A 25,441-nucleotide genomic window follows, 5' to 3' on the forward strand; every position below is an offset into this window, starting at 1 on the left:
CTTCATTAGTAGAGTGCTGCTAATGCCTTAAAGGATTTTAATAAGAAACATGTGGGATTTTATGTTATCTATTATTAGATTTTGAATTAGATATTAGTTATCTATTGCTGTACAATGAATCCCCACCCCACCCCCTGCCAAATTTAGCAGCTTGAAACAATTTTATTGTCTTATACAGTTTCCAAGGGTTAGAAATCCTGGAGCAGTTTAGCTGAGTGGTTCTGGTATAGAATCTCTCACAAGATAGCACTCAAATTATTGGCCAGGGATGCATTCTCTGTCGATTGCATGAGTTTGGAGGATTTGCCTCCAAGTTCACTCATATGGTTATTGGCAGGAGGCTTCCATTTATTACCATGGGAACCTATCCACATGGCTTCTCCCAAAGTCAGTGGTCAGAGGATAAGATAGAGATAGATAGAGTGTATGCCAAGACACACACTACACTCTTACAACCTAAATTCGATGGCGACATACCATCACGACTGCCGTATTCTGATCACACTAACCAACCGGGATACAATGTGGGAGAGGACAGCACCAGGGTGAAAAGAACAGGAGGCAGGCATCATTGCAGACCATCATGGAGGCTGGGTACCACCTATGGATGGAGCACCCAGCAGGCACACCTGGACACTAGCAATTCAACAGCCATTTATTGAGCCCTTCTAGGCCCAAGAGGTATAACATAGACATTGTCCTTACCCCAAGGACTCTCATTGTAGAGGCTCATAGTAAGTGCTCAAGAAATATATTTTTCCCTCAAGAGAAAGAAAGAAACAAAAACTCCATGAAAGGAGATCTTGATAGTCAGAGGTACAGCCACTATCCAAGTAATGCCCTCTAGAGAAAACCCCCCCTAAATGTAACTGTTATGAGTTGGAGGACTCCACGATTTTCGGTTTAGTGTCTGAGAATTTATGTTAAGGATCTGAGCAGAAGTAAAGACAATCATTATAACTGTCTCTGAGAAAAAGGTGTACTAGGCAAATTGATGGTGTCCACAGTCCAGCAAACATAGTTACTTTCCAAAACAATTATTTGGCAAACTAATAAGTAAGGTTCTAAAACTCTGGGCTCCTTGTCTCTTTGTGAAAGCAACTAAGGTGTAAGCTCTCTTTGGCAATGATTCATCCACTGTCAATTTTGTTGATGTTTAATCTAATGTACATATAGATACTGTATGTACTATATAATAAGGTGACCTTGAGCGTAACATCTTCTTCTGTTAATAGAAGGCACTCTGACCTCCCAGTTTATCCTAATTAGTGAGATGTGACTCTCCTGATATTTTACCTGTGCTAAAATATTTATATTTCAGGCTCTTAGAGGAGACATGTATGATTCATAGGATTAATGGCAAAGGAATTTACCTCCATTATCAAATTAGCCTTGCATCTCACCAGCCTTCACAAGGCTAAAGTGAAGCTTGAGATTTATACATAAATATTGAAGTCTGATTCCAAGTTTAATAAAACATGCATACCTTTCCAATAAACCCATGGAAAGAAATGGACACTGGAACTTTTGCTGATGTAGAAGAGCCCACAAGTGTCTGAGAAACACCAACTAAAGTCCCATTGGATGGCTGTCATTCCCTCTAATGCCCTTGACCAGGCTTTTCAGGTCACCAAAAATTCTGTGGTTCAGTAGCTCTTTGCTGAGCCTGCTGTCCTCTGCCAGGCCTGTGGAGGATGCAGGAGAGGAGACTGATACCATCTCTGAGCTCATAGATTTAATGAAAAACACTTGTCCCAGAGTCTCCTCCTCCATGAGAAATGGAAGGGATTATAGTTGTCTTATTCACAGCTGTATTTTCAGTGTTTATAAAGGGAGTTTTAGGCAATTCCCATTAGGGAATCCCTAGCATACCCATAAGAATTAAAGCATCATGTGGCCCCCAGGAGTCTCTGCACTTAACCACACACACCATGAAACTGCAATGAGAACTTTGGGGCCGAGCAGGGGCCAGACCCTCCAAAGTCCCCACATCTTGGATTCATTCCTGTCTCCCTACGTAGCTGCCACGTGCCTGATGTTGGTGCACCCTTCTCATTGCCAAGACTGTACTCCAGTGGTTCCCAATCTTCAGCCAAAGAAAGAATATTTGGCCTTTTGCAGTCAAATGAGAAAAATAAAAATAGTGTAATTAGTTTTTCACAAAGCTCAGTGGGAAGGACTATTTATACTGAGAATAGGCCTTTCTTTATTGGTGTTACTATGTTACCTCTTTTATAAAATTATGGTAGGAGACAGTGAAATTTTTTTTTAAATAAAAAGACAACAATATTTTATTTTGGGCACTTACTCAGTATTTCACAGATTCTCAACAAGTTTTGAGGTAGGTTAATATTAGTATTTATTTTACAAACTAAAACTCAGGCAGAGGTTACACCCCTTGTTGCAAACCATAACAGGAGTCCTACCATAACCAAGAATAACATGGTTTTTCAGATTAATCTGATGTGTGTGAATTTAACAGTTATAGCTTGCAAATAGTCATTAAAAACAAAACAAAACCCAAACCCCACTACATATTACAGAAATTCTACTTTGGGTATTTTGTAACTCTTAAGTCAATCCTACAATGATTATACATGCTTTTGAATAACCTACTTACTCTCATTACAAATATATTTCTGCTGGATCATCAAAAAAGCAAGAGAGTTCCAGAAAAACATCTATTTCTGCTTTATTGACTATGCCAAAGCCTTTGATTGTGTGGATCACAATAAACTGTGGAAAATTCTGAAAGAGATGGGAATACCAGACCACCTGACCTGTCTCTTGAGAAGCTTGTATGCAGGTCAGGAAACAACAGTTAGAACTGGACATGGAACAACAGACTGGTTCCAAATAGGAAAAGGAGTACGTCAAGACTATATATTGTCACCCTGCTTATTTAACTTATATGCAGAGTACATCATGAGAAACGCTGGACTGGAAGAAGCACAAGCTGAAATCAAGGTTGCTGGGAGAAATATCAATAACCTCAGATATGCAGATGACTCCACCCTTATGTCAGAAAGTGAAGAAGAACTAAAGAGCCTCTTGATGAAAGTGAAAGAGGAGAGTGAAAAAGTTGGCTTAAAGCTCAACATTCAGAAAACTAAGATCATGGCATCTGGTCCCATCAGCATGGCAAATAGATGGGGAAACAGTGGAAACAGTGGCTGACTTTATTTTTGGGGGCTCCAAAATCACTGCAGATGGTGACTGCAGCCATGAGATTCAAAGACGCTTCCTCCTTGGAAGGAAAGTTATGACCAACCTAGACAGCATATTAAAAAGCACAGACATTATTTTGTCAACAAAGGTCTGTCTAGTTAAGGCTATGGTTTTTCCAGTAGTCATGTATGGATGTGAGAGTTAGACTATAAAGAAAGCTGAGCGCTGAAGAATTGATGCTTTTGAACTGTGGTGTTGGAGAAGACTCTTGAGAGTCCCTTGGACTGCAAGGAGATCCAACCAGTCCATCCTAAAGGAGATCAGTCCTGGGTGTTCATTGGAAGGACTGATGTTAAAGTTGAAATTCCAATACTTTGGCCACCTGATGTGAGGAGCTAACTCATTTGAAAAGACCCTGATGCTGGGAAAAACTGAGGGCAGAAGGAGACGGGGACAACAGAGTATGAGATGGTTGGATGGCATCACCGACTCAATGGACATGAGTTCAGGTAAACTCCGGGAGTTGGTGATAGACAGGGAGGCCTGGCGTGCTGTGGTTCATGGGATCGCAAAGAGTCGGACACAACTGAGTGACTGAACTGAACTGAATCCTTATCATTGAAGAAGGAAATGGCAGCCCACTCCAGTACTCTTTTTTTTTTTTTTTTTTTTAGTTGGAGGCTAATTACTTTACAATATTGCAGTGGTTTTTGCCATACATTGGCATGAATCTGCCATGGATTTACATGTATTCCCCATCCCGATCCCCCCTCCCGCCTCCCTCCCCATCTCATCCCTCTGGGTCTTCCCAGTGCACCAGCCCTGAGCACTTGTCTCATGCATCCAACCTGAGCTGGTGATCTGTTTCACCCTTGATAGTATACTTGTTTCAATGCTGTTCTCTCAGAACATCCCACCCTTGCCTTCTCCCACAGAGTCCCAAAGTCTGTTCTGTACATCTGTGTCTCTTTTTCTGTTTTGCATATAGGGTTATCATTACCATCTTTCTAAATTCCATATATATGTGTTAGTATACTGTATTGGTCTTTATCTTTCTGGCTTACTTCACTCTGTATGATGGGCTCCAGTTTCATCCATCTCATTAGAACTGATTCAAATGAACTCATTTTAATGGCTGAGTGATATTCCATGGTGTATATGTACCACAGCTTCCTTATCCATTCGTCTGCTGATGGGCATCTAGGTTGCTTCCATGTCCTGGCTATTATAACCAGTGCTGCGATGAACACTGGGGTACAAGTGTCTCTTCCAGATCTAGTTTCCTCGGTGTGTATGCTCAGGCCACTCCAGTACTCTTGCCTGGAAAATCCTATGGACAGAGGAGCCTGGTGGGCTACAGTCCAAGGGGTTGCAAGAGTCGTATATGACTTAGCAACTAAACCACCACCAATCCTTATAGTAACAAATTAGCACATTATTGCTTTTGTTGTTTTCTGCTTTTGGGGTAGGTGGAGCAGGAAGATAATCAGCAAGCTTTCCTCAGAGTGCTAGGCAACCTTTAGGTGCAGGCGCTATGCTCAATGCACCATCTATGGTGGTTTGGGGGTCAAAGGAAAGCAGATATCTAATGAAGCCAAGATCCAGAAAAGATGCCTGGCTCCAAAAGAGGTGGAGGCCTTGCACAAGTCAAAGAAGAAGAAAAAAGCACTATCATCTCAGGCTACTGATCCCTAGCGTCATGCTACAGCATAACAGCATATGGGAAGAGTTCTTAAAAGACCAGTAAATTTGTCCCAGCAGTCTGTTAATTAGAGTTCTTACTAACTAGGCAAACCACACATACAATTAAATTTACATTTTATTAAAATGACATCTTTAGAAGCAAAATATCTAAATATGTATTATCTGTTCCACCTATCATGTAAATTGCTCTAATTGTCACAAGTCTAATTCACTTAGCTCATTATAATCACTTAAAATCCAGCTCATCCTGGGTAGATTCCTGGGCCAGTCTTCTCATGTTTTATTATAAATTTCCTTTTATTTAAACAAGTGTCAGTTAGTAATAGCACAGGATTCAGTTCAGTTCAGTTCAGTCGCTCAGTTGTGTCCGACTCTTTGCGACCCCATGAACCGCAGCACGCCAGGCCTCCCTGTCCATCACCATCTCCCGGAGTCCCAAACCCAAACCCATGTCCATTGAGTTGGTGATGCCATCCAACCATCTCATCCTCTGTCATCCCCTTCTCCTTCTGCCCTCAGTCTTTCCCAGCATCAGGGTCTTTTCAAATGAGTCAGCTCTTCACATCAGGTGGCCAAAGTATTGGAGTTCCAGCTTCAACATCAGTCCTTCCCATGAACACCAGGACTGATCTCCTTTAGGGTGAACTGGTTGTATCTCCTTGCAGTCCAAGGGACTCTCAAGAGTCTTCTCCAACACCAGACACACAGGATTAAGAGTGGTTAATTAACAACTGAGAAATTATAAGGAAAATGTCATTATTGGGTTAGAAAATACAGTATTCAGCAGAGCAAATTTCAAGAGTAAAGATATAGACACTTATGTTTCTGAACAGGCTGAATGGCACAGCTCAACACAATGTGAGTCAAAGAAGCAAGAAAAAAAGAAGGGAGGGGGCCACAAGAGGCAAAATATTTTATTCTAGTATCACCCAAATTGACTGTGGAAGTAAAAAGTTTCTACATTAAAAAAGTTAATATAAATTATATGAATAGTAATTTTGATAAAAGTCAAAATGAAATGTTCTGCATAGGACAAAAGATATGCCTAAGCAACACATCATATTTGCACAAGGCCACTGAATGTCATGGGTACTAGTAACAAATGAAGAAGCTTAAGTCTATGGCAGATTGAGCAAAGACTTCAGTTTGGTATTCTATAACCCCAAGACTATAAACTACTCTTACTATACAAAAGCTCTAATGACATACAGAGTCTTTTGTAGGGACACTTGTGCTTTTGGTTGGCACATCATCTACTCTTTAATATGTGAAAGTAATACAGAAAGTTGTGAAAATTTGTGCAAAATTATTGTATTTGCAAAAATGGCACAAAAGTGAATTCAACAGTCGATGCACATGCACACTTCGTTCACATCTTCAGCGACAAAACCTATTCTGAACACTATAGAACTGAATAAGAATACTAGCTTCAACAACAGCTGCTAAGCAATAGAGTCACGTAAGTTACACCAGAATGGGCAAATATTGCCCAAGTAAAATTCTGTTGTTAAAGCTGAAACATATTTAAGGCCATTCAAGTTCAAGCATAGGATACAAATCTTTGGAGCCCCATCTATTTGTGTTTGAAACATGTGAACTTTCTTCTAACTGTGGTCTTAAATCTGTTTTACAAAACCCAAAATGAAAATCCAGAAGAAATTAACAGTAGAGGTTATATGAAATAAGAGTAATATACAAAGCTATAATTAAAATATATTAAAGAAAGTCAACATTAAAACTGCGAAACTTGTTACTTGTATCTAGCCCTACACTAGGAGTTAGGTAATATATACAATTATTTTTACGTAGATTACTTTATGTTGCTCTAACATGTTCTTTTCATCAGTGCACTATTAAACTAATCAAAAACTCTACACATGTATATTCTCTTACAATAGCAACACATGCTACCACTACCTGCAAAGCCATCACTCTCAAATGACTTAATGAGTAAAAGGAAATAAAAAGCAGAGGAGGAACATATTAAGGAGAAATAACGGGGCTTAGAAGATTCATGCGGTTCAGCTCTTTTTAATCAGCCAGCCAGTTTGCTAGCAACAAGAGACGGTTTCCATTGAGGAAGGTCCTGTGGAGTGGGATGTAGTCACCAGTGAACTCTGTCTTATCCTGGGTTGCAGTAGGAAGTTGCTTGTTCTTTATTTTTGCTTTAGCCATGTTGTAATCCCCAGAGTCAAAATATTTTTACCCTTTATGCAGTCATTTACTTAAAAAATCTGAACCTCTAGGATTTTGTCTCAGATGAGGATACCTTGCTTTAACTTGTGCTTCTTCAGCTTTCTCTGGACTAATCACTTTGTCTTCCATTTCCTTCTGCTCCTCTGCAGAGGCTGCCTGGGGGGACTTCTGCCGACATACTGCTCCCTCTACGGACAAGAAGCTGAGAAGAGAAGTGCCCGAGACAGTGGAATTTTTTAATGTGTCACCTGACATCATGGAATAGTGGCAGTCTTGTGTGATGTCCCTACTGGTTTTTCCTTGGTTCTTGAATTCCAAATGTTTGAGAACCACTGTCATACAAGAACCAGTTCAATCCCCACCTCACCCTTGGGGTCTTCCCTGTCCTTTAGGGCTCCCACTTTTCCTTTCTTTTAAAAAATATCAGTTAGGATATTTTCCCTGTAAAGTCATATGTATATAGGTGCAGGACAATGGGTAAATGTAAAAACTCACAAAGAAGAACATAGTAATCCTCTGTAGTCTCACTTCTTAAGTGAAAATAAATATTGCCTAAGAGATGCCCTTCTATTCTGCTTTCTGAGTTTATCATTTAACTTTTTAACATTTTGTATAAGTTGTATGGTAATTTCATAATATCCTATCCTCCTCTTCCTATACAATTAAGTGCTGACTTGGTCTAGCTCCTGGGGTAAGCATTTACATGTATGAGCCACTTAATGCACACAACAACCTTGTAAAGTGGGTACTATTATTATTTCCTCTTTGTAACTGAGGCTTAGAGAGTTTAAGATACACACCCATTTTACAGAGCTGCTAAGTAGTGGAATCTTTCTAACCAGGAGATCCTGGCTCTGGAGCCCAGACTCCAAAATAGTCTGATCCAGTACACTTCCATCATATGGATTTACCAGTTTACTTAACCATTCTTTTATTTTTGCTCCTTTTCCTTTTTTCCTCCAAGTTTCTGGTATTATAAATAAAGCTGCCATGTATAACCTCATGATTAATTATTTGTGTACATTATCCATAAGTATTTCTATAGAATAATTTCTGGCAGAGGATTTGCTTGATCAAGGGGATTACAGTTTTAAGGCTTTGACAAAATTCACCAACCTGCATCTCAGATTGTTGTGTCTTTTCAGAATGTTGTATCCTTGATGCTCCATCCAACAAGCTAAGCAACGAAGAGCCAGTGCAGCCAAAAATAAATAAATTAAAAAAAAATACTTTTGTTATATGATGCTTTAGTTACTAATATGGTAATAATCCACAGTGATCCAAACCCTTGTATAATTCAGTCCCCATGAATACCTGTGACTTGTTTCTAATAAACAGAATATGGCAGAAGTAAAAGGATCTTGCAGGTGTAATTAAAGTCCCTAATCAATTGATTTTCAGTTAATCAAAATGGAGATTATCCTCTGTGGGCCTTACCTAATTAGGTGAGCCCTTTAAAAGGGCTTGCTGAAGTTAGGCTCAGAGCAGTAGAAACTGTTACTGACTTTTAAGAAGTAAATCATCATGAAATGAAGCTGCAAGTAAATGAATTCCATCACCAATATGGGAGTTCAGAAGTTTATCCTTCCCTACCACACCTCCCTATGAGAATGGAGTCTGGCCATCATCTAGATTTCAGCCCTGTAAGGCCCTGAGAAGAGAACCCAGGTAAGCCATGCCCAGACTTCTGAGTTACAGAAACTCTTAAACAATAAATGGGTGTTGTCTTAAGCCACTGAGTTGTATGCTAATATAACTAACAAGACTGCAAATTTTCCATGTGTTATTAACCATGTTTTTTTCTTCTTTCCAGCTCATGTTTCTGCATTCATCATTTTCTTATTTGGGTTGTTAATACTTTTTGTTTTAAAGATATCAACCCCTTTGTCTGTCATAAATAATCAACAGCCATTGCATTTTCAGGTGGTCAGATCCATTGGTCTTTCCTTTTGTGGTGCCACTTGGAAAGTCCATCCTCATCCCAAAGTGACAGCATGAGTCACATACATTTTATCTAGTACTTTTGTGGTTTCATCATTACATTTAAATCTCTAATTCATCTGAAGAGGTTTTTGGTAAACGGTGGTACAGAAAAGCCCAACTTTCACTGCTTTCAAATATACAAATGATATCTGCTGAATAATCATGTGCTTTTCAACTGAATTTATATCAGATCAAAAGTCTAAATTTGGCCTTTTCCATGTGTTACATTAGGTCTATCCTGTTCTACTTTATTATCAAACTGTTTTCATTATTAGAACTCTATGATGCATTTGAGTATAGTAGAAAAAAAATCACCCCTCATTTCTCTTCTTTCATAGACTTTCCTCATGATTCTCAAACATTTCTTCTTTCATTTTATCTTTGGGATTGTTTTGTCAAATTCCATTGGCAATTTAATTGTATCTGTGGCACACCGAGATACATTTATAGATTTGTACACATACAGATTATAGAATCGACTTCCCTTATTTCCATACCAGAATATGTTTAGAACTGTGTGTCTTTTTCATAACCTCGTCAAGATAGGTTTAGTCGTGTACACCTTCCACGTGTCTTATTGGATTAATGACAGGGCTTTAAATATTTTCATTTAATATATCCTACCTAGTATATTTTGATAACTGTTTATTTACTAGATTATAGGAAGATTTTTTTTAACTTACTTGTGCAACCATAAATCAGTAAGAGTCTGGCAAAAATCAATGAAAGCATTCTGTGAGAATCAGTTCTTAAACAATTATCAGTACCCCCTCGTGGGATATATGTACCTATGCTGATTAGTCTAAACCAACAAGAAAATCCCAAATTCCTTGCAGTAATTGGTTCAGGAATGGACAAATCTAAGCTAAGTTGGGCCAGTGAAACAGAAAAGAGGTTTTCCAAGGGATTGTGATAAGAAGCTTTCTTGCTCTTTGATGAGAACCCTAGGAAGCCAGCTTCTCCCATTGGTCACAGTCAAGGAGACGTGCGTATTTTGGCAGCTGTTGTGTGACCATAAGAAGCACCCTCAGAATGATGCTGAGTCTGTGGATAGCAGAGCAGAGACACCAAAAGACTGTGCTGATGACACCTTTGAACCCCTGGATCATTTAACTTGAGATCTGCCCTGCCTCTGTGCTTGTTCTTTGAGCCAGTTCCTTTTCTGTTTGTGCCCCTTTCACCTGGGCCTTTTTTAGCCCAAAGCACCCTGCTGATATATGAGGACCGAGTGAGACAGATAAAGGACAGTTCCCAGCACAGAGTGGCTGCTCAGTATATGATAGCGCTACCTGCCACCATCCCTGACCCCTAGCCCTGCCGGGCCTTACTTCCCTGTCCAGTGCAGACCTGCATCCAGCCTTCGCTCCCACACTGTCTCCCTCCTCACTCACATTCAGAGCTGTCTCACCCTTAAAGTCCCTGCTCAAATTCTATCTCCTTCACAAATGCTGTTTAGCTTGTGGGGAATTCTCCTCCACGCTCGGCTTGTCTGAGCCTCATCACACACTGCCTCCCGTGGCTGCCTTTGCCTTCCTGAGTCTGGTCCATCTCCCCATTCGCCATCTAGAGTGAATCCCTTCAGGGCCTGGACCACCCAGTGTACCTCAGCCTCCTGCACTGGTCTGCCTCCTGCAACCTCTTGCCCCTTGTAATGGTCAGTGAGTACTTGATGCCAAAGTTACCAGCCTTTAAATTTCTTCTCTCCCTTGTTTTTTACAATTTGCGGGCACTGGGATTCATCAGCTGAATGAGATTCCTACAACAGCAAGAGGGGTGTTATTATTTTGTTCTGAAGGTCTCTACAAGTGTAAGGCATGTCTAAAGTGGCTATAAATAATTTATATTGTCCATAACTCAAGTCGATCAAAATAGACCTCATCACAGTGATGCGGCAAAATCTGGTACAAGCTGCTTTTCTGCTGCCTCCAAACCCATTACACACTCGGCGCAGATGAAAATCTGCCTGGATTCCCTCCTGAATCGGATTAATGCCCCATCCGCAATCACATTAATCACAATCTGTCCGAGATTAGACCCTGGATAATCCCATTGGACAAGAGGTGCCAACCCAGATTCTATCATCTCATTTATTATCTGTTTTTGGAATTTACTAGTAACTCTAGCCTCCGGAAGATGTTTTCTGGTGAAAGAGGATCCTCTGTAGATTCTTTTGAAAAACTGTCAGTTCATGGGCTTTGAATAGAGCCAAGCACTTGGTGTTATTGATGTCTCCTATTTTGTTTCCAGGTGATGAACAGACAACAAAATCCCCAAGTCCGTAGTCTTTGTTATGAGAAACACATACACATTTAGCTTTTTACAAACCTATGTTGTAAAGAATTAAAGACATCCTTCAAAACCTTTAAACGATCAGGACAACATCTTTCTGAAGAGACAGCTTCATGTTTGAGGATATATGATATTTTCTTTCTGCCTGTTTTAGTATCATAAAGGTAAGCAACTATGGTTGGTAAAGGGGCTATGACTGGCCTCCAAAGTCTGAAAACCACCCCCCCCCACACACATTCACACATCTGTGCGGGATGGAGGACTTTTTACAATATTCCATTTCCTGCTGGCAAGTCAAACTGAACTCTGATAGCTGATGTTCCTCTTATTTGCTCTAGAAATACTGCTCAAGGGAAATGCTAGGACCAAATGAGTCAGGGCAAACCAATTCCGTGCCCACATTCTCAGACCTCTGGTGCGGGAGCACAGCAGAGAAAGCCAACCCCAGGAAGGATACAACCCACATAACAGGACTGTTGCCCACAATATTGGTGTCTGTATCTCAAACCAGATGTATTTTTCAATATCTTTAACAAGTAAGTTACAAATGAGAGGTATTCTTTTCCTCATTCCTCAGGACTACGAATAGAAATGCTTCCCTTTCTCCCATGGAAATGGTTGCCAGGAACCGATCACCAGCCAACTCTCCCCAAACTAGCCTGCTGCCAACCTGCTGTTTCTAGGTTTCTAGGTGGAGAGAGGAGCCGTCCATCCATAGGCTCTCTTCCTTCAACCCCTGGCCCCTTACCCCCTCCTGACTCACATCCTTGTTTCCTCTTGTCTTGCTTGACGCACCCACTCTTTCCATAGCACACTACGTGCTTGCTATTTTCCATCCGAATCACTCAGGCCAGGCAACAGGATCACGGATGTTCCCTTTGGCCAAGAGAATCCCTCAGACTCCTCAGTGGAATTTCGAGGCCACGCCCAGTCTGACACGAGCTTCCCTTTCAGTCTTTCACTCATGCTGACTCCTCCACGAAAGTCCAGTCACACAGACCTGCCTTAGGTGGCTACAGGGTCTGTCCTGTCCCCTTTCTCTAGGGCTTTGCTCATGTCACTGTCCTGGTTCATTCTGCCTCTCCCAGCTGCTCATCTTTCCCCCAAATGCACTTGCGCCACTCATCTCCTCTCTCTATCTTTGAGACCATTTCCTCTTCCAAGCAGACTTTCCTGATCCTTTTCTTCTTGGTACTCATCCTATAGGGCTCAGATAAGATGCCACAGGCTCTAAGAAGTCTCTCCAGCCAACCCATTCTGTGCTCCCTCCCTGGAGTTACTGTTCCAGGTTTGGTAGCTCTCTTCCCAGAGCTGATCATAAGTCAAAGGTGAATGAAGTCGGACATGAGGTAAAGTGGCGAGGACAGATTTTAACTAATAATATCTTTTGTATCAGGGAGAAGAGTCGCATGAACTGAACTCAACTGCAATTTGTACAGAGGTGACCAGACATCTTAAAGGGAGAGTGAGGGAGTAAGGAAGGCTCATAAGAGTCAGCAAGGTGAAAAATTGCAAAAGGCTGGAAGCGGGGGTTGGTCAATGAGAAATCCATCAGGGTTTGCTAATGGGTTCCTATCCAAGGTAGGCTCCTGCCCTGCCACAGAGGCTGGAAGATAGGAGGCTGGCCCTATCTTCAGGTGTTGGTTGGAACAAAAAGAATTCTTTCAGCAGCCTTGAGTGTTTTCAGGTAGACACTTTAAGCGGGGCTGGGATGATCTTAGGGATGTGGACTTGAGATGTGAGAAACTATGTTTGTGTTTTGCTCAAATCTACAGGCTAAGACTGAGGCCTAGTTGAGAAAGGGCTCAGAGGAGCCTGGCTAAAGTTTGGTCAAGGAGAGACTGTGTGTCGCCTCCCTTCATCCTCCTCTCCTCCTTAGCCTTGTTTCAGTGAAGGCACCCTGTCCAACCAGGGCCCCCAGCCTTAGCCTGGACCATTTGGTAAGAGGCAAGCCCTTCTGCAAAACCACCCAATCTTGGTTTGGTGATTCTATTCCTTTTAGAGCTCAGTCTTTCCCTCTTTCCTTCTCTCCCTTTCTTTCTCACTTTGCTCAGTATCCTGATCTTGGCAAAGGGAGATAGTGATAGGATGAAACCACACTTTAGAAGGTAGACCCTGTGAGGCTGACAGAAGTCAGCCAAGAATGCCAGTGCCTGGGGCCAGACTGCTCAGAACCACATCCAGGTCACCTAAGACAGCTGGGGATTCCCCTTCTGGAAAGATAGGAAAAACACAACTGTCCCTAAAGCCATTAGCATGGGTCTTTTTTGTGATCTCCTCCCCTCCTGGGATGTAAGCTTGGCAGGTTATCCCCTGTAGCTATGAGAGTGTGATTTGGAAAGAAACAAAGGCTCCCAGGTGGTTTTGTTTTTAAAGGGCTACTTTTTCTCATCCTTCTATAATGATCCGATTGATCCCCCAAGGGCAAGAGTACTACAGACTCTGGGTTTCTTAACACAGAATGACCTTTGTCACATGTCCACTATAAACAAAGTAGCCAACAAGTAAGTTCATCCCATCTGGACAGACTCACACAGCAAAAGTTGATAACTGGTCTCATGGACTAGTGGGTTTAAGTCTGAGTCCCACCTCTTACTAGATGTATTAACTCATTTAGGTTATTAATTTATTCATTTCTGAGCTGCTGGAAGATGGTAAAAGGACCTGCCTCAACATCTCAGATGCAGAGTCAGCTTCATGAGCTGCACCCGGTGGGGCCCCATCCTTGGCTTCACGCTTTGACACTGCCATCTTGAAATTCTTACTAATTTTTAAGCAAGGGACGTCACATTTCATTTTGCACTGGTATCCACATATTACGTAATCCAGCCTGTCCTGGGGGTTGTTGGGAACTTTAAGATGACTGAGCCCCAGGCCTGGCCAGAAGCAAGTGTTCAGTGAATGTTAGGGAGGGACGGGCCCGCCCAGTGTCACTGGGTGCCTATTGGCTCAGAGGAAGCTGGTGGGGGTCAGGCAAGAGAGCCTGGGGAGAGAGGATGGGTTTGGATATCAGGGGGCCTGGAATCTGACTCTGATTTGCCAAGTTTCTTGCTCTTCCCAGGCCTGAGCTGCTGTCTGAAACATGGTGCCCAACTCCCCCCAAAATCAAGCTCTCAGAAGCCTATGGTGGTGATGATGTGGGTGCTAAGACCCCTTCTGGCCTCCTCTGTACAATGTCTCCAACTGCCTTTGGAGACAAGGGTGTGGGCTGGGAAGGGGATGGAGGCAGGAGCCAGAGAAGAGCCCTGGTCCTCAGGTGGGCAAAGAGAAATCCCATCCCAAAGAACTCCAGCAGGAAGACCCCTGGCCTGGGTCAAGGGACCTGGCTTATTTCTGTCACTTACATGCTGGAAGACAGGTCATCGGCCTCCAGTTTCCTCTCTGATACTCACAGTGGGATTAATGCTCCCATCACGAGCAACAGCTTCCTTTGTGTTGGGTGGACAGTGTGTCTGTGACATGCCCTTTGTGAGTGATTCGGAGCCCATATAGTGTAACGATACTACCAGCAAGTCGGGGGGCAGAGAGTCTGGTTCAAGCCCTGGCACCACCGGCTATGGAACCTGGAACAAATTACCTAATGTCGCCAAGCCTCAAGGTCCTCATCTGTGAAACAGGGACAACTTTTATTTACATGGCTGCATTGGATCTTAGTTGCAGCATGCAAGATTTTCGCTGCATCCTGCAGGGTCCTCCGTTGCAGCGCACGGACTCTCTAGCTGTGGCATGAGGGCTCAGTAGTTGCAGTGTGTAGACTTAGTTGCTCTGTGGCATGTGGAATCCTAGGTCCCTAACCAGGGATCAAATCCACATCCCCTGCATTGCATGATGGAGTCTTAATCATTGGACCACCAGGGACGTCCCAGACACAGGGATAATTTTAACAATAGTAACTCCTTCCTAGAATTGTTGTGACACATGGGCAGTGCTGTGTGTGAAGATGCCTCCAAGTTAGAGTCCTGTATGTTAGCTATGATGACGATGATTCTGAACATGAAGGTTAAGCCCCACATTCTTCCCCATATATGTGGTTCCATGATGATGAATAGGAGACAAAACATCTCACGGCAGGTAAATGTCTCCTGAGTGGGTAAGAACAGGAAGGCAGTTAGCGGGGAAGGAAGTGGAGTGTGTGTGCATGTGCAGGCCTGGAGGAGCTGTCTGTGAGCTCTGTGCTTGAGGAGGAGGAGGCCAGGCAAAGATGACCACCTCTCTGGTCTGCAGTTTTCTCTCTGTCAGACAAAGGCCTGAAAGAGAAAGTCTCCAAAGGGTCTTGCAGCTTTTTGGTTCGCAAGCTCTAGAAGGAAAGAAGGGAGGCTTGACTAAGCAAAACTGTGAGATGATAAAGCCTGCTTTGTGATCTGCTCCCAGGCCCCAGCCCCCCTGCCCGATTCCTTCCTGCTCTTTCTTTCAGGTTTTGCTTTCAGGGTAGGAGCTGCTGTACCTGTATTGTGAGTGACCACCTGTTCTGTGCTTTCTCAAGGATTTCCGTACAGTAAGCCTATCTTTTAGGGGAATTGTGAGTAGAGTTTAAGGCAGCAATGGTGGGGTGGGGGAGGTCTGGGGAGAAGGAATCCAGAGAGATTTCTCTGTGCTTCCAGAATCTTCCCAGGAGGAGGGTCATAGCCAGGGCTAGTTTTATGGAATATATAGAGCTCTGGAGCTCAAGCTGCTATTCCCTGTAAGGGTAGAGAGCGCTCTAAAGCCCAGAAAAGGAGGGCCCCCAGATCTCCTGTGCCTGTAGTCTGGGACATGGAGAAGGGGCCCGTGGGAGTATCTGGGAAGCAGATACCCAAGGCGGGCTCAGATCAATGGCACCTTGTGGCTGTGCCAGGGGGAAAGGATTTTTGCTTCTCTCACTCTTGTGCTCACTCTCAAGGATGGCTGAGACCCAGGAGACCCACATGGAGGGGTCTTGAAAACAGTCCTTGATTTTCTAGCTCCAGAGAAGTGAAGCTGGTGACAGATGGAACCACACTCACATGGGTCTTCAACCACAGTGGAAGCAGCAAAGCCTATGGAGCCAGGCAGACCTGCTGTGAATGTCAGCTCTGATTTATCCTGTGACCAGAAGCAATCATGTCACCTCCCTAAGTTTCAGTTTCCTCGGGGACTGAAGGAATCTAACACTACCCACCTCTTCATGTGCATGTGTGCTAAGTCACTTTGGTCATGTCTGATTCTTTGTGACCCTATGGACTGTAGCCCACCAGGCTCCTCTGTCCATGGGATTCTCCAGGCAAGAATATTGGAGTGGGTTGCCATGCCCTCCTCCAGGAGATTTTCCCCACCCAGGGATTGGACCCGCCTCTCTTATGTCCTCCTGCATTGGCAGGTGGGTTCTTTCCCACTAGAGCGCCTGGGAGGCCCCCCCACCTCATCACATTGCTGTAAAGACCTAATAGACTAATAGCAGGGCATTAGCACATGATGGAGACTGAAAGAATACTGGTTTATGACCCAGCTATCTGACATCCCAGGAGAGATCAACTACTTACCCTACTGCCCCCTCAACACCTCCCCTCCTTCCCACTCTTGCCCATAGCCCCCACAACACCCCCTTCCCTAATAAGGTCTCAAACAATTAGTTTTTCTGGGTTGTAGGAGGAATTTCTCTTGGCCCAAGAGATCAACAGTCTAGACCTAGGATTCCAGCCCAGAGCCGCCCCCTCCTGGCTGCCTGAGCCATTGAGTTAATTGATTTGCTTGCTCGCGTAGTTGGGAGCTGAAAGTCTGGCCAGGCACGGAGCTCCTGGGGAGGGAGGACAACCAGCCAAGAGAACCTTTTTCGTTCACTACAGAAGGGTACCTACCACATATGGCCTCCCTGTTCTGAGACTGTGCCCAACTACACAGACATCATCTGTACACAAACTCTTCACTCAGACCACACTTTCTGAGACTCCATCCCCACAGAAGAGACAAGCATACATGGAAATGCACAAAGAAACCATCAGATGACACATACACACAGATATACTTAGACTTCCCCTCCACACCCAGAGGCAGGCAGGCACCGCGAACAGGTAAGGCACGGTGTACACACAGACTCCCAATATAAAACCATAATGATAAGTGTCATATTTACCACGTATTGCACTATGTGCCAGATATTGTTCTAAGCCTTTTCCAGAGAATAATTCTTACAACAGTAGAGGTAGATACTATTTTTACCCCCCTCCCCCATTTTACAGATGAGGAAACTGAAGGTCAGGGAAGTAAAATAACATGCCTGAGGTCACAGAGTGGCCACGTGCAGCCATATCCACCCATACCCGCTCCCTCGTTCCTCAACCCCATTTATTTTCATAGACTCGTTATTCAAACGCAGCATTCTCCCCACACCGACGTGCTCCACATACACTGAGGGTGAGTGCTGTTTGGGGCGCTAAGTGGCCAAAGACTCAAGAAATGGCATGTGGGCACAGAAGCTGGTAAGCTGTGCTGAAGAACCGGCCAGTGAGAAGACCAGACGTTCCAAAGGTAGTGGCGGTGGGTAAAAGTCTTACAAGCCCGACGGGGCTACCGCGTGAAGCGCTCAGCACAGCGCTGGCCGGCGGAGGGGCGCTCGCAGGCTGTGCGGGGACCGTCCTCCGGTAGTGAGTTCAGTGTGCGCTGAGGGTCTAACCCCAGCTCTCCGAAAAGCCTCTCCCTGCGTACTTGACTGCACCCATTTCCCAGCAAGCAGTCCAGAGCGTGAGGCCGACAAGCCTTAGGTTTTTAGCAGAAGGGCCGTGGAGCTCCACCGTGCCCTCAGGCCGACGTGGGCTGGGTCTGAGATTCCGGTGGAGACGTTTTATGCCTAGGAACCCACCTGCGCCCCACTCAAGCGTACACCAAGTTCTTGGTACACCTTTTAATGGGAAAAACAATAGCCACCCTGGTTGGGTAAGTGTGATTTATAATTCATGGGCCAGTCTTTGAACCCTTTGAGAAAAAACCCACAGCAATTTCTTTGAAAGAAATGCCTGGACTTTGCTCAGAAGTCGCAGGTTTTCTAAGGAACGACAAGCCACTGCACAGATAGTAAATCACCCTGCGCACCACATTTGTTTCTAATTATTTGCATTGCAGTTCGTTTGTGAGATAAAACAGAAGAGTTTATAAATATCGTTTATTCTGGAATTGAGACACACATTCGACCCCAGTCTTGTTCCTAGGAGCTGTGCTATTCGAGTGGGGGAAAGAATGAGGGAGTCCGTGTCAAATTACACCCCCGCCCCAAATGCAAGTCAAGGCTGGAGTCTGGATCCGGCGAGGGTCTTCGGATTCTGCGTTCTGGTGCTACCCACCTAACGCTCCATCTCGGAGTTTTCCGCAGGCGGACGGGTGGGGAACGTCTAAACAGAGTTTACCCAAACCCTTAACCTCTCTCTCTAGCTTGGAACCTGAGAACAAAGGCGTCTGAGAGAAGAACGCTGACCGGCTGGACGGTGAAGGTCTTGTCCAAACAGACCACCTTCTCCCCAGCTCTCGTCACAAGAGGGTGAATTTTTTTCTTGTTAATGAAAGAAAGGAGCATTTAAAAGAGACACCTCCGCCCTTTACTCCCCCAGGTATTCATCACCCTGCTCGAGCACGCCTGGGGAGACCGCCCCGCAAGTCTAAGAGGAAGCTCAGAGCTGCAGCGGTCTCGGAGACAGCTCAGCAGTGACGCAAGATGCAGCTGGGATAGCCCGACCCGGGGCCAGAATGAGGATCCTTGTAGGTTTCCGGGGAGGGGGCCGCGCTCCATTGTTCACTCTGGGCCAATCAGGGCTGGCTTATTTCCTTCCAGCCAATCCGCTGTCACCCCCGCCTTCCACCCACCCCGCCCATCAGCCCCCAGGTCCCTAACACCTCCTTCGCATCCCCCGCGGTTCTGGGGAAGCTTCGTGACGCCACAGGTCCCGCCCCCAGCTCCAGCCACGGGCGAGTGCGTGCTGACGTCATGCTGCGTGCGGGCCGGTGCGGAATCGCTCCTTCAACTCCGCGGGGCAGGAGTTAGTTAGCAAAGAACCGAGGCTGGGCGCACGACCCTCGTCCTTCTGCCCCTGGCCGCACGCTTTGCGCACATCTCTTTTCTGCATGGTGGATATTATTTTTCACTATCCTTTTCTGGGTACTATGGGGGATCATTCCAAGAGTAAGTCTTTCTCTGTATATGTGTGTGGTGTGTGTGTGCGCGCTTAATATGCAATATTTCTAATGCAGAAGAATGTTTAGCGGATTCTACAAGTGGCTTCTATTTGACAGGACACTGGGAGAGAAAAAATCAAAACGAATACATTTTCCTGCAGGACCGTTTATCCTTTGGAATCCTGTTGTTTTAGTTTATAATTAAACATTCTTTCTCAAGCCTGCTAGGCTGACCTCGGGCTGTGAAATCTGCTTCTGTTTTGCGCTAGGGCAATAGTTTGATTTAGGGATGTGGGGTTTTTTTGTTTGCTTGCTTGCTTGTCTTTCGGCCTTTCAAATAAGGAAGATTTCTTTAGCTTGATCTAGGATGTTTAAGCTAAAAAATGTCCAAGAGGATGAGCAGAGACTCCGCTAAAAGCTGATGTGTCTGTGTTGGGATAGGAGGGAGTCGCGGAGAGAGGGAGTGTGTGGACGGAAATGCCGGAACATCACCGTTCAGTATTGATGGGGTGGCGTCCGCAGGGCTTAAATGTCTATTTGCCCTTTCTTCTCACTTACATCTTAGCTTTTAGTTACAGGACATATCATTAAAACGCCTGTGTCCAAGTGAATGTAATACCGTAAAAAAAAAAAAAAACAAAAAACTGAGGAGGGGGTGGGGAGAGACGAAAAGCCTTCACAGATTCAGAAGATTGTGTTTTTTCGTTTTTTTTTCGTTTCCAATAATCTGGACCTTTGCAAAGCCCAGTTCCTTTTTAACTTGTGGTTCCAATTTTTGAAAGAGAGCGCGAGCGGGTTGGGTTGGGGCTGGAGCGGCCTTGGCCGGGTTCCGGGCAGCCAGGCCTGACGCGGGCTCCGCGCCCTTCCCCGGCAGAGAAGCCCGGGACGGCCATGTGCGTGGGCTGCGGGAGTCAGATCCACGATCAGTTTATCCTACGGGTGTCGCCAGACCTCGAGTGGCACGCCGCCTGCCTCAAGTGCGCCGAGTGCAGCCAGTACCTGGACGAGACGTGCACGTGCTTCGTGAGAGACGGGAAGACCTACTGCAAGCGGGACTACGTCAGGTGAGGCCCGCAAGTGTCCGGGCTGCGCCACTGCCCGCCCGGGCCGGGGCTCGAGAATGGCAGGCCGCCTGCGTGCCCCCGCCCCGAACGCGTGCCGCCACGCGTCTCCCGGCCTGGGAACCCCCGAGGGCTGGGCCCCGCAGCCACCCTCGCGACCACAAAGCCTCCTGGGCGCGCGTGCCCTGGGCGGGTAGCAGCCCGGCGGGCGAGGCCGGCCACAGGCCCTATTCTGACAACGCCCGTGCCTTGGGCCCGCAGGCTCTTCGGCATCAAGTGCGCCAAGTGCCAGGTGGGCTTCAGCAGCAGCGATCTGGTGATGCGGGCGCGGGACAGCGTCTACCACATCGAGTGTTTCCGCTGCTCGGTATGCAGCCGCCAGCTGCTGCCCGGAGACGAATTCTCGCTGCGGGAGCACGAGCTGCTCTGCCGCGCCGACCACGGCCTCCTGCTCGAGCGCGCGGCGGCCGGCAGCCCGCGCAGCCCCGGCCCGCTTCCCGGCGCCCGCGGCCTGCATCTGCCAGGTAAGCCGCTTGCGGCCGGCACTGCCCCGCCAGCTGCGGGGTGCTGTGCACACGTGGGTGTGTGTGTTCTTAGACGGGTGCTTGTGCTCCGGCGAAAACTTGTCACTTGGGTGTGTTTCCGTTTGCCAGCATTGTGGGGGTTTTTGAGTGAGTGCAGAACTCTGCTAGAACGCGACGGAGTGTATGTTCGTGTGTGACCGGGAAAATTGCGTGTGGCTAAACGTGAGCCGGGGTTGTGTGTATGAGTGTTCGGAATTGTGGAGATTTGTGTTCCCAGGAATGTGTGGGACACGGTAGTAGGAAGAGGAGGAAGGTAAATGACAATGGGGCATCTCAAGTGATGACTCTAAGGACCTTGTACTGGGAATTTCAAGCAGTCTGTGTGTTGCCTGAGAGAAAAGACAGGTTTGCCTGGGGGGATGTTTGTAAGGAATACAGTTCCCAGCCTAGAGCTGGGCTCAGCCAGGCAGAAGTCTACCGGTACAGCTCTGAAGGCTGTACAGAGCGAATGTCTGCGTTTTTCTGTTGAGGCCCAGTCTGATGAACAATGTAGCCAAACGTTTCTTGGTGGGAAAGAAGTGGAAGCACAGTGGATTCAGGGATAATGGCAAACACCCCAGGGGATGCTCTAGGTCATAATCAGGAGCTGTCCAGAGACTGGTTCTAAGTGTGTGGTTACCCAGTGGGAATGGTGACTGCAGCTGAGCAGTTACCAGCAAGTAGCCACAGACCTGAAGCATCAGTCTGCAGACCAGGCTGAGCCTCTGAGTGCTGTGTGCTCGAAGGGATCGAGCTTTCACTGGCCCTCTCGTTAGTATCGAATGAGGACATTGAGTTAGATGGGCTATTTGTGAATATTTATCCAGACCTAGAGATGCCTGGAAGGGGATATAATTTGAAACAGTGCGACTTGTATCCAAGGGTGGGTAGACCTGGTTCAGATGGGAGTGTGATGCCAGTATTGAGTGAACCCTGGTCTCCCTTTTGTTTGTTGAAGGTTTCTGGCCACCGGAATGGGGCCCTAAGTACCTGACTCTACCCAACCTGGGGTTGAGAGAACCCAAGGCCAAGTGAGGAGAGTCCCAGCGGCTGCGCGCCGGCCGGGAAAACGGCCGCTGGACAGGGAAACTAGAGCCTTAAAAAGGAGACCCTGGGGCCGAAGTCCAAGGGCTGTTAGAAAGGAACTGTTCCAGGTCCGGGAGACCCACTCCGGACCCCAGGCCAGGTCTTAATGACACACGGTCTGGCCCTGTCCGAGCGGCCCCAGAATCAGGGAGACGGTCTCTTGGGGGATCCCCGGGAGAGGCAGACAGGCTCCCTTGTCCCTATGCAGCGCGGCGCTCGGTCCCTTCCCCTTCCAGCGTCCTAGGCGCGCCTCCTTCCTCTTCTTCTGAAACTGCGTCTCTTCCGGAAGGCTTCCCTCGTCTGGCGGAGGCCTTGCGGGTATTCCGAGGGTCGGGTAAGCGGAGGAGGCACAGCAGGATGGAACCACTCCTGTCCTGCACAGGCCTCGCTCGGAACTCCCAGGCCCTGCTTGCTTTGCGGGGATCGCGGCGGGGAGCCCGGTGGAGGAACTAGAGAAGGGACGAAAGTGCACAGCTTTTTCCGGGTAGGGCGAACAGACGGAAAGGGAGACCAGACGAACCAGAAAACGAAATAAACGGAAGAAGAGACAAACGAGATCGGGCCCTGCGGGGCTCGGTCGCCGCGGGGCGGGGCGCAGGGGGAGTGGGTGGCGGCCGCTGGCTCACCTCTCGCTCCCTCGCAGACCCGGGATCCGGCCGGCAGCCCTCGCTGCGCCCGCACGTGCACAAACAGACCGAGAAGACAACCCGCGTTCGAACCGTGCTGAACGAGAAGCAGCTGCACACTCTGCGGACGTGCTACGCCGCCAACCCGCGGCCCGACGCGCTCATGAAGGAGCAGCTGGTGGAGATGACCGGCCTGAGCCCGCGGGTCATCCGCGTCTGGTTCCAGAACAAGCGGTGCAAGGACAAGAAGAAATCCATCCTCATGAAGCAACTGCAGCAGCAACAGCACAACGACAAGACGGTGAGGGTGGGGGAGCTGGAGGGTCGGGTCGGGTGGAGCCTCGGGTTCGGCATCGGCGCGCCCTTTTCTGGGCCGGCTCTTGGGAGATCCAGGGCGGAATTGTTTACTCCAGATAGCGTGTCTTTGTGTTTTCAGAGCGAGACTTACCTTGGGGTTGGAAGGCACCTTAATTATTGTTTCTGAGGTCAGGTCTTCCCCAGCCCCATCGGTAGACCGGAGTTGGGGTCCCGGGCTCAGTTCGGAGCCCAAGGCAGCCTGGTTTCAAGCTTCAGCAAGTAGGGGAGGGTTGTGTCCATCTCTCAGCGGGACTCGGTTGAAACACTTTCCCTCTGCAAACCCGGAGAGGGCGTGGGAACGCAGCCCTCGCGTTTTGTTCCCTTGTCGTGTTGGCTTCCAGCACTGAGGTTGGCCCGCGGTGGCTGTTTTGGGGCTCGGGGTGTCTTCCAGTGGAGAAGGCGGGCTCACTCGGCCGCTGCGGACAAGTGCATGCCTCCCCAAACAGTTTCAGGCTCCAAATCATGTGCCAGGGCCTGGGATCCCCGTCTCAAATGTGGCGGGAAACGCAAGACCTAACTCTTCTGCCTCCCCTCTTCTGCTTGTTCCTCAGAGCCTCCAGGGACTGACTGGGACGCCCCTGGTGGCGGGCAGCCCCATCCGCCACGAGAGCGCCGTGCAGGGCAGTGCAGTCGAGGTGCAGACGTACCAGCCGCCGTGGAAAGCGCTCAGTGAGTTTGCTCTCCAGAGTGACCTGGATCAACCCGCCTTCCAGCAGCTGGTGAGGACCTGCTCTACCCGCCCGGAAGGCTGGACTTCGGGGGAGGTGGGGTGGATTTAGTCACTTAGCCAAGGTGGGAAGGGGTGGGGGACTCTGAGAGGAAGGGGGAGGTTGATGGCTGCAACCGCACCTGGCCCATAATTGGTTCTAAACCAGGTCTCCCTGGATTAAAGCGCCAGGAGGAGAGGTCGAGGGATTAACCCACCGTGCCCCCGCCCGCCCTAATACTCCTGCGTGTGCCTGGGGGCCGGGCCGACTTCTCCAAGGGCATGCTCCCAGCCTGCTACTTGTCCCAAGGATACCTTAGGGAGCTGGCGGCCCGGGAAAACCAGCTTGGGCACGTCTTCACCGGTTCCTTCCCGGTGTCTCCGCTGCCCCAGGTCTCCTTCTCCGAGTCCGGCTCCCTAGGCAACTCTTCCGGCAGCGACGTGACCTCCCTGTCCTCGCAGCTCCCGGACACCCCCAACAGCATGGTGCCGAGTCCCGTGGAGACGTGAGGGGGGACCGTTCCCCGCCAGCCCGCGGACCTCGCATGCTCCCTGCATGAGACTCACCTATGCTCAGGCCGTACCAGCTCCGAAAACTCTCTCGCCTTTGTAATTATGATTATTGTTATTTAAAAAGAGAAAGGACTGAGAGAGGAGGTCGGGACAGTCAAAATCGCCTGGACGCAACCTGCTTCCACCAGACTAGAGAGCCCTGCTCCGAGGACTTTTATTTTTACAAAACCAGAATTTGGGTTGACTAGCGTTAGCTCTGCCCTCTCCTCTCCCTCGGTCCGCGGCGCCCCGTCCACGTACACACCTGTGCGTGGAGCATGAGCGGGGTAGGTCCCGCTCCCGCCCGCGCGGATCATGGCTCCTGCCCTGGCCTGGCCCCGCGCTACCTGGTGGCTTCGCCCGCTCTCTAGCGGGGAAGAGGACGGGGCAATCCAAAGGAACAGACACTCAATCCCCCAAAGCGCATGATTGCCGGAAAAAAGTAGAGACGAGACTTTCCTTGAAAATGTTTTAAATTATCAGTCGACGGAGGACAGAGTGTGTGAGCCTTTGCCGAACAAAACGTAAGTTATTGTTATTTATTGTGAGGACAGCAAGTTCATAGTGGGACGAATATTTTGATCTTAATAAAAAAATAATAACCCTATGCGACGCTGCTCCTGTGTGCTGTTGGCGCAGCGGGAGGGCTGGACGGAAGGCAGGTTGGAGCTTGGAGCTTCTTTCAACGGAAATGACACTCGGCCCAGGGCCCACGGCTCGTGCCCGCGCCTCGCGCGCCGCTGGCCCGCGTGCTCCCGCGCCGCCCGGGGGCGGGCCCGGCGGGGATTGGGCGTCGCGAGGGGGGCGGGGCTCGGTCTCTGCGCTCCGTGCGTCCCTTGCGGCCCCGCGAGGCCCCCGAAGCGCTCGAGCGCCCAGGTCCTCCCGGAAGCCGGCGCGCCCTCTGCTCGTTCCTCATCCCTGGCGTTTCGCCGCAGAAGCCTGCGGGGCAGCGGGGTGACTCTGAGCGGGAAACCTGCGATGATCCAGTGTCGGCTGTTCCGCTTGCTGAAGCGAGCAGTTCCGTCTCAACCT

The 25,441-nt window shown here is 47.7% G+C and overlaps 1 protein-coding gene and 1 pseudogene across 1 annotated transcript; one reads left to right on the plus strand and one right to left on the minus strand.

Annotated features, from left to right (window-relative positions):
* Positions 1 to 6,907: 6,907 nt before the first annotated feature.
* LOC133068398 (cAMP-regulated phosphoprotein 19-like) lies at positions 6,908 to 7,230 on the minus strand (annotated as a pseudogene).
* Positions 7,231 to 19,275: 12,045 nt separating this feature from the next.
* On the plus strand, positions 19,276 to 24,974 carry ISL2 (ISL LIM homeobox 2). The gene is made up of 6 exons (XM_061159636.1): positions 19,276 to 19,465; positions 20,333 to 20,522; positions 20,781 to 21,043; positions 22,812 to 23,095; positions 23,703 to 23,870; positions 24,251 to 24,974. The coding sequence occupies exons 1-6, from the start codon at positions 19,408 to 19,410 to the stop codon at positions 24,365 to 24,367; spliced, it is 1,080 nt and encodes a 359-aa protein (XP_061015619.1). The 5' UTR covers positions 19,276 to 19,407; the 3' UTR covers positions 24,368 to 24,974.
* Positions 24,975 to 25,441: the final 467 nt, after the last annotated feature.

This window comes from Dama dama, chromosome 13 (genome assembly GCF_033118175.1).
Source record: "Dama dama isolate Ldn47 chromosome 13, ASM3311817v1, whole genome shotgun sequence".
NCBI lineage: Eukaryota > Metazoa > Chordata > Mammalia > Artiodactyla > Cervidae > Dama > Dama dama.